The sequence below is a fragment of the Tachypleus tridentatus genome, chromosome 13 (assembly GCF_004210375.1).
Source record: "Tachypleus tridentatus isolate NWPU-2018 chromosome 13, ASM421037v1, whole genome shotgun sequence".
Classification (NCBI taxonomy): Eukaryota; Metazoa; Arthropoda; class Merostomata; order Xiphosura; family Limulidae; genus Tachypleus; species Tachypleus tridentatus.
The window spans coordinates 123,911,117-123,920,274 of NC_134837.1; the positions used below are offsets into that span (position 1 = coordinate 123,911,117).

Genomic DNA, 9,158 nt, shown 5'->3' on the forward strand with positions numbered 1-9,158 from the left:
AGACCTTGACAAGCTGAATCTTATGACCCCCAGCAACAACATTAACGTTAACACTATGTGATGTGAAAATGGTCCCATTAAAATGCAGCTGGAAGAGGATCCCCACCCCACGCAAACGTGTAGTGCCAAACGACCAGAAGACACGGACAGGGTAACGTGAGAAAAAGGAAAAATGGTCCCTCCGAGAGGCAAAATGGGTTTCCTGCAAAAATATAGCATCAACTGCAAAGCAGTTGAACATGGAGAATGCGTAGAATTGCTTTGCAACGTTACACATCCCTGGATGTTAAGAGTAAGGCACGAAAAATTCATCAACCAATCAGAGAAAAGACATCAGTGATGCTGCTGCTTTGACCCATCCCAAAGAGGGGAGGCAGGAATATTCACAGAGGGACCCACCGCTACACTGACAGAAGGGACAGGACCATCCCTAACACTTATAGGGGTGGTTGGATCGTGGGCGCTCACACAGCCCCCAACCCCCACACCACCCGACAGGGATGTCAGAGCCTCCACGGAAACGAGAGACGCCTCAGGGCCACCCAGGTTGTCCAGAACCCACACAGGAGCTCCATCCAAACCCGGGCCCGAAGTCTCTGCAGATATCCCCTCCACCCGAACAGCACCCTAAGCGACACCCTCCACCCAAAAAGAAGCAACCTCCACGTCCAGGGTAGCTACCCCCGAAAACGGCGTTCACGTCGTCTATGACCGCCAAGGGTAACGTGGCCGCGGTCACCACAAAGCGGAGAGATCGCGGCCGAGAAGAGTACGGTCGGATGGCCTTTGCCATACCGACCTACACAATGTGTACACACACACACACAGCCACACACACGCAAAAGGCGGCGAAAGAGCGCTGACACGACACAAAACACGACCAAGAGCAACAGATAGAACCGAACACGACATGTAACACGATAATAAAAACACAAACACCCGTAATGGGCACAGCAAACACCAGCACGACAAGAATTTGAAATTTATTTACAACAATATACTGTACAAAATGGCATGACATTAAGTAGTTACGACACGCGAAATATATAAAAACATGAAATATAGACAATGAAAAAAAAACAGTAATTATATACAACATGAAAGATATACAATGAAACAGAAATTAAAGATATACAGCATGAAATATATACAAAGAGAGAAAAACAAGAAATATATACAACACTAAATATATACAATAATAAATATATATAATAAAAAAAGAAACACGAAACATATATATACAATGAGAAAAACATGAAATATATACAAAAAACAAAAAATAGATACAAGAGAGAAAAACAAACAAACAAAACATAAAAATACACCCAAACGAACAATGTAATCAACCTCGAGAACTTTGAACTCAGTAACCTGGAAACACAACCTAAATATTTGCGTAAACTACGCAGTAACTCCACTCGCCATCACAGTGTTAAGATTTAAGAATCAGCCCTGAAGATCTCTGCAAGAAAGTAACAATAGAATCAAACTGTAATTTTAATCAACATCAACTTATACCAAGTCAAAGACCACAAGAAGATTCCGCATCTAATTCATCTGAGGACAAAAAACTAATATGAAAATCATTCCAATCAACAAGAGTAATGTAATACGCAATTTCATTGCCAAACCAAAAGCAGGTCCATTAAAAAAAAACTTTGTAGATGAATTTAGTAACGAAACTACAAGAGTACTAAACAATATCAAATCTATAAAACAAAACTTGACATCATCTTAAAGAAAAGGCCTAAAACTTCATAAGAAGAATAAAGACATTGTCATACAAAAAGTCGGTAAAGGAAATTGGATCGTTTGATTCCTTTTTGGTAGATGTATTGAATTATGCGCGTACGTTTACCCAGTGAAATACATACCTCAACCCAGCATAGAACAAACAATTGAGAAAACTACTCAAGATATTGCTAACAGAAAGAATTATCACTAATTTATAATTTTTTGCACACAAACCAACCTAAAACTCGAAAAATATACGATTTAACAAAATTCCTCTAAACCCATTAAATTTACGCCAAATTGTGTTTTCTTGCAAAATACGCATCCACATAAAAATCACTCCAAGTTTTGAACAGTACTTACATAATCTAGATAATAACGTCATTATATCTAGCTTTGTCATAATCCTATTCCCTCAAACCCTTTGTCATGAATCATCACAAATTGCTGCTTAAATTATGTCACATAACACCGACAACAGAATCAAAATAAAACAGGAACACCAGACATAACTGTTATAACTATTCAAATTTATTTGTTTTCAATACAGATCCGTACTTACTTTAGTTACTTCGGTTTTCTATGGGAAATACATTACATTGACCACACTTGTCTTACATCATGTAGAATAAGTAACACGTCAGAGTCACTTCTATATATATAAGCCAACTTTTGGCTTACATATCTTGAAGACGTGTTTTTGTTGTTGTTATTTGTTTTTCATCTTAACATGTTAAAAAGAATAAACAAATTTCATTCAATACATAAAGTCCTACAATTCCTACAAAACGAAAATAACTGCACGTGACGTATTTAAACTTTAACATGGTACTAACCCATTCCCCCAATGCTTCACCACTAATGTTCATAAAATAAAAAAACATTCAACGGAACTTACATAAACTGGTTTGCTAATCATATAATCCACCACAAACTACGCACTCTAAAAAACGTAACTCAATGTTTTATTAACGTTAAGTAGTTTTTTAGTAAAGTAGTTGTTTCTTTATCTTTGGATTGTTTTTTTGTTTACCCATTCATATATGATCTGTAAAATTCACGTGGAGTGGTATTTACATGAATAAGTAACTACTATCAGTTCTAGAATTTAAATTCATTCTGGAATTGTTGATTTAAATACTAAAACGTTCTTTACTGTAAAAATTTATGCACTTGGTAATTATCGTAACAGTCATAGAAAAGTCGTGTCTGTTCTGAAAAATATTCTTAATTATTGTAGAAGCTGTAAATGTAATTAACGTATGCTTTCTAAATAAGTTTGGCTTGTTTCGCATTTCGCGCTACCCGTCCCTGATTTAGTAGTGTTAGTCTAGAGGGAAAGCAGCTAGTCATCATTACCCACGGCCAACTCTTGCGTTACTTTTCTTATTAACGAATGATGGGATTGCCCGTCATATTATAACATCCACAAGGCTGAACGGACGAGCATGATTGGTGTGATCTGGATTCGAACTCGCGACCCTTCGATTACGAGTGGAGTGCTTTAACCACCTAGCAATCCCGGACCGAATAAGTAAATACACTCAAAACATTTTATTTTTTTTTGCTGTATTTTCTTTCGATTGTCAATGCGTCACCTTGGGCTTTTTCTGTTTCATTTCATGATTATATTAATCCCTAAAAATGCATCTGATAAAAGTACGGTTCATAAAAATCACAGATGGCTCCATTGTTTACGTACAGCTGAAAACCCTTACAAGCCACGTTTGCCAGTGGTTTCTGAAACAGCTGAAAATATTAACTTACGTTGCATGAGGAAGAACATTGGAGTATTGGTAAAAGTTTTAAAAATATATTCACTTCATAATCTGGCTTGGTGCTTTCAGGTAAGGCCTGAACTTACATACGTTTAAACGTTGTATGTATTGTTTGATATATATGTATATATATATACATATACAAATGCCTGCTTTTCTATCTGCCTTAACGTCTGTTATACACCTATCTGTCTGTTCTATCTATTATCCAATACATCTATCTGTCGTTTTATCTAGATATTTAATTTAATTTTGAGTTTTCTTAATGATTATAAGTATTTCTTCATTACAAGTTACAGTTTTAGCAGTGAGTAAAATATTACTAAAACAGGTACAACGTTTCACTAACTGGGACGATCTCTCCAGAACAAGAGGTTTGTGTTTTTCCATTTAAATTAATATTTAACGATCCAACAATATATTTAAATCAAAGAATCGCAAAATTGTTTTTTGTTTGTTTTGTTTTTTTTAATCTCGCATAAAGCTACTCGATGGCTATTTGCGCTAGCCGTCCCTAATTTAGCAGTGTAAGACTAGAGGGAAGGCAGCTAGTCATCACCACCAACCGCCAACTCTTGGTCTAATCTTTTACCAACGAATAGTGGGATTGACATTATAAGACCCCCACGACTGAAAGGGCGAGGATGTTTGGTGCGACCACGATTCGAACCCGCGACCCTCAGATTACGAGTCGAGTGCCTTAACCCACTTGGCGATGCCGGGCCCGAATCGCAAGTGGTTAGTTATTCATGTTCATATGAACCTACGTGAATTTACAGATTATTTGTTTATGAAGAAACTGAATAAATAATCAAAATTGAATAAATATTAAACTGTGGGATATATTACACAAAAGATGTTCATAATATTAGGTTAGTGTGATGAAATAACGACCAAACACATACAGACATGTACCTAGCTATTCGTTAACTGTAGCGTTGTTTTAATTTTATTAATAAGACTTCTCTGACGTTTATTCTGTTAATATCAGGTTACTTTTTTGTATGGTGATATTTTGTTCAGAAAAAAACGGGGTGTTTTTGTTCATACGTTCATGGACTTATGTAAAACACTGGACAACTGTCACATTTTATTTCTTAAAGGTTTCCTGGTTGTATGGGTTCAATATATAGTTTTCTTAAAGTGTTTAATTTTTATTCCAGGTGTGAAAATGAATCTAGTCGTTATATTAAGGTTATATTTATGTGCTGGTATTTTCCTTATTTTGGATACAGGTATGTTAATATATCATGTGTATGGGATAGTACAAGTGATAAGTTTTCTTGTTTTATGGAGTATTTTATAGTTTATTTGTTAAACATGTCTTTCCTGTGCTGATTAAATTCATTAATAGTTTAAATAACTACTTTAGTAAAGAACTAGTTAACGTTAATAAAACATTGAGTTAAGAGTGTAACTTCTTTCTGTGGTACAAATATTGTGTGTTAAATTTAAGTTTTTTAGAGTGCCTAGCTTCAGGTGGATCACATGATTAGAAAACAAATTCATGAAGGTTCCACTGCGTGTTCTTTTGTTCTACGAATATCAGTGGTGAAGCCTTGGGGGGGGAGAGAATCGTGTCATGTTAACGTTCAAAAATGTATCGTGTAGTTATTTTTTATTTTCCACTGTGAATTGTACGACTTTAAGTGTTCAATAAAATTTGTTTGTTCATTTTAACAAGTTAAGATAAAAAGCAAATCAACAACAACAAAAACACGCCATCAAGATATCTAAGCCAAAATGTTGGCTTATCTATATATGGAAGTGTCTATGGCATGTTATTCTATATGATGTAAGACAAGAGTGGTCAAAATACCTGATAATATATTTTCCATGGTAAGTCTAGGTGACTGAAATAAGTACAAATCTGTATTGAAAACAGATAAATGTGAATAGTTATAACAGTTTTATCAGGTGTTACTGTTTTATTTTGATTCTATTGTTGGTGTATTGTGAAATAATTTATAATAATAAGTTGTGTTCTCCAATGGCAAAGGGTTTGAGGGAAACAGGTTTGCGTTATCAGAACTGGACATAGTGTCGCTGCTGTCAGATTTACCTTTCTGTCTGTCTATCTATTTATTCGTCTTCTCGATTAGACGGCGGTGACTTTATAATTTTTCAATGCTAAAATCTAGAATTATATTCCCCTGTGTTGTCACAGCAGATAGCCGAACGCGACTTTGCTCTAAAACGAACAAAATCTGTCTGTAAGTCTTTAACTGTCTATCTATCTATCTAGTTATCAATATTTTCCCGTAAACTGATATATTCTTTTATTTTTGAGTACATCAAACAAAATCAGGAAAGAATGTTTTCAAACAGTGTGATCAAATTTATAATATTCGCTCCTAACCATTACACAAAAACAGTTCAGTTTTTATGGCAAGGAAAATACTTACTTCTAAAATAACGGGTAAAATTGAACATTTAACGATAATTAACACTTTATAATTGAACCAGAGTATCAGAACTTTTTAAAGTCATAATTTTTCTGGAAAAATAGCAAACTTTATATGATTACTAATATATTTATTATTGAAACAAAATAAGTAAAAATCCTAAATATTCTAGTTTACAAACAAGGGAATTCTGGTGTAGTCTGATTATTAACATGCCCAAAATTTCAACCTATGGTTCCACGTTCCCGCCACGATTGTCACAGTTGTATTACGATAAAAGTAAAGCCATAGTTTTACTGGATTGTGTGTTTTATTATAGCAAAACCATATCTTGCTATCTGCTGAACCCACCGAGAAGAATCGAAGCCTGTTGGAAATCCGTTGACTTAACGCTGTACTAGAGGGGGCAGTCTCACGGATAGCTATTCGTTTAGACAAGGGTACTGAAAAACTGGCGGTGGGTGTTGTTCATTTGATGTCCTTCTTACGGTTCAGAATTATAGTCAGCTATGCGCAGACACCTCCGTGTCTAGCGTTTTGTGTAAAAATATTGAATTTTAAGCAATGTTTAGGAATATTTACAATTAAAAACTATGTAATTACAACTGTACTTGTACAGAAAACAACCTAATATTAACGATATTCATTGTTGTGAAATAACCAAATGTTAAAATTATTCAGTAAATTTATTTGTTTGATTTGAGTCAACGCATTACAATTGGGCATCTGTGCTCTGTTAAATAACTTGAATATGTACATTATTTTTCAGTAATTTTCATTCACCGTCTAGCCCTACGCAGAATATGGAAATTCGGCCGTATATTTCTGTATTTGGATGCTTTCTGATCCATTTTGGACTTGGTACATTTCCTACCTTCGGTAACTTAAATCCATACTTAACATCGTACCTGAGAAACCGAGTTGACGGAACAGTAACTTATGGAAAAGTCAGCTGGGTATTGTATACGTTTTACCTTGGTATATCTTTCGTACATTTTGGAGGATGGTTAGGTCTTCAGGTTGGACGACGTAAAGCCATGATCTTTGGCTTGTCCTGCTTCATGTAAGATACCCATAACTCCCTTGGATTTTAAACTAAAAATATTGTAAAACAGAGACTAAATCTACTTTTGTCTTGGTATCTGACGTGGAATATTAATAAGAATATATTCTGTGGAAAATCAATTGGAAGGTTTACAAAGACACAACATTAAAAGTGAAGACGCTTTTCAGTTTGATAAACTGTTAAATTCTTATGTTAATAAACTTTATTTTAATACAGTTTCGTGCGTTGAATTCAAAAAATATATATATTTCATTGCATAAATTATAAGAAATAACTGAAATTAACACCTGAGTTCGGAAATATAATGCATAATTTTCTTAAAAAGATATTCGTTTTCTGCATCTAGGAAGCGAAGTAAAATCACAGAGATAAAAATCTATCATAAAATTATTGTAGTGGTCCCCGCCGGTATACAGTATATCCGTTTACGTGAAGTTCATCTTTGACAAATTTGGTACTTGTGTATTCTTTGGCCACCAACATGTAATCAAAATTTTCTGTTTTTAGAAGTTTCTTTCTAATAGCAAAGTCACATTGGACTATCTGCTATGTCAACTGAGGGGAACCGAACTGCTGATTCTAGCGTTTTAAATCCCAAGACTTACCACTGTACCAGCGGGAAACTTGTAAGAAGGAGTGTTCATTTTTATCAGGTTCCCTTTCTCATTGAATGTGATTCACTACAAATGTTTATTGTTTGTTTGTTTATTGACTACTCCATATAGTCGGTCAAAAAGAAATTTGTTGCTCATTTGGTGTTTTATCCTTTATTGGGGATAATTTTGAAGGACTGCAAAAAATATACCCATTGTTCTTGAACTTGAAATGTGTCCATAACCATTGTAAAATAATTTCAGTTTTAATTTGTAAACCTATAAAAAACAAGAATAATCGTCCTTTTCAGTACTGTCTTTCTGTTTTCTATTCAAAGAAATACATGTTATTTTTAATTCAGCGCATGAAATTGTGTAAGAATAGCGACAATGTATTTGATACATATATTTCGCTTATTTTCTTAGGTAAGTTTTCGGTATTAGGTTTTTTTATTTTCTATTTATATTTTCTGATTTACACACGTAAATGCCGAATCTAACTACTCTCTCGAACATTTTAGGATTATAAAGCACTTTTATAACAGTTTATTTTTTATTTTTTTATTTTCAACGCCAGAGGGGCTATCTCTTCAACGTATTGGAGCATAAAGGCGGGCCTAACAGCTACAATTTTCACGTTTGGTGCACTTCACGTTTTGGGCCTAGGGTGTGCTTATGGCCAACTAATAGTCACTGCAATGGAGGTAGAAGAGTATTTAATTTGTATATAGCAATATATAACTATTTGAATTTAGAAATAAAAACCTATGTATGATGCACAGATTTATTTTAAATTCACAAGGGACTTTACGCATAGGAGTTTTTGTTTGTTTCATACTTGTAACTTTGTCTAACTATTTTGAAACATTAACATTGTTTAGGTGTTCCTGATTAAAATATTATCCAAATTTAATTTTCGCTAAAGAGTGCAGAAGCGATGACGTCACACATTTCCCATACTTCTAAACAAACAACAAGTATTGGTGAAATAGCACGGAAATCGCTGTTTATTTTCAATTAAAGTCAATCAGTAGGGGAGAAAAATCTCTATCAGTCAGATGTGAAGAGTTTTCAGAACGCAGAAAGTATTCTAAAAGGCGCTGTGCATGCAGATATGAAGAAGAAGACATTTACTATTACGGTCGGTAATAGGTGTATTATTTTAGGCGAAAATATCACGTTCATTGTCCAGAAGAAATTGTTTTAGGTAGGTATATTATTTTAAGCTAAACCGATAAATGTCGTGTTCATTGTCCAGAACAAGTTGTTCTAGGTGTGCTATCTGATAAGTATCTTATTTCATGTGTATATTTAGATTCCATATTGTATGATGTGAATAGTGATTTTCAATACAAAAATGCAGATGAAACAAACTACCCAATTAAACGATAACAGACAAATCCACAATACATAACTATAAGAAAGAAGATAATATTTACTATTATTGTTTTTAATAACACTAATGTTAATTTTTATAACTACACTGAATAACATTACGAGGAAGAAAATAACTTTACTGCGATAACCCCAAAATAATGTATTCATCAAATACAAAATTATTGCTTTTGAAAATGTTTTCAAA

The 9,158-nt window shown here is 34.1% G+C and overlaps 1 protein-coding gene across 1 annotated transcript; it reads left to right on the forward strand.

Moving 5' to 3' along the window:
• Positions 1-6,686: 6,686 nt before the first annotated feature.
• On the forward strand, positions 6,687-9,071 carry LOC143238375 (uncharacterized). The gene is made up of 2 exons (XM_076478526.1): positions 6,687-6,980; positions 8,154-9,071. Exons 1-2 carry the CDS (start codon positions 6,721-6,723, stop codon positions 8,305-8,307), a joined length of 414 nt encoding a protein of 137 aa, XP_076334641.1. The 5' UTR covers positions 6,687-6,720; the 3' UTR covers positions 8,308-9,071.
• Positions 9,072-9,158: the final 87 nt, after the last annotated feature.

What these genes read in the sequence shown, in the direction of transcription:
- LOC143238375 (XM_076478526.1), top strand. Translation starts at nt 6,721, where the DNA reads ATGGAAATTCGGCCGTATATTTCTGTATTTGGATGCTTTCTGATCCAT. An exon ending in TTTGGCTTGTCCTGCTTCAT is followed by an intron (nt 6,981 to 8,153) that starts GTAAGATACCCA and finishes TTTCAACGCCAG; the next exon opens with AGGGGCTATCTCTTCAACGT.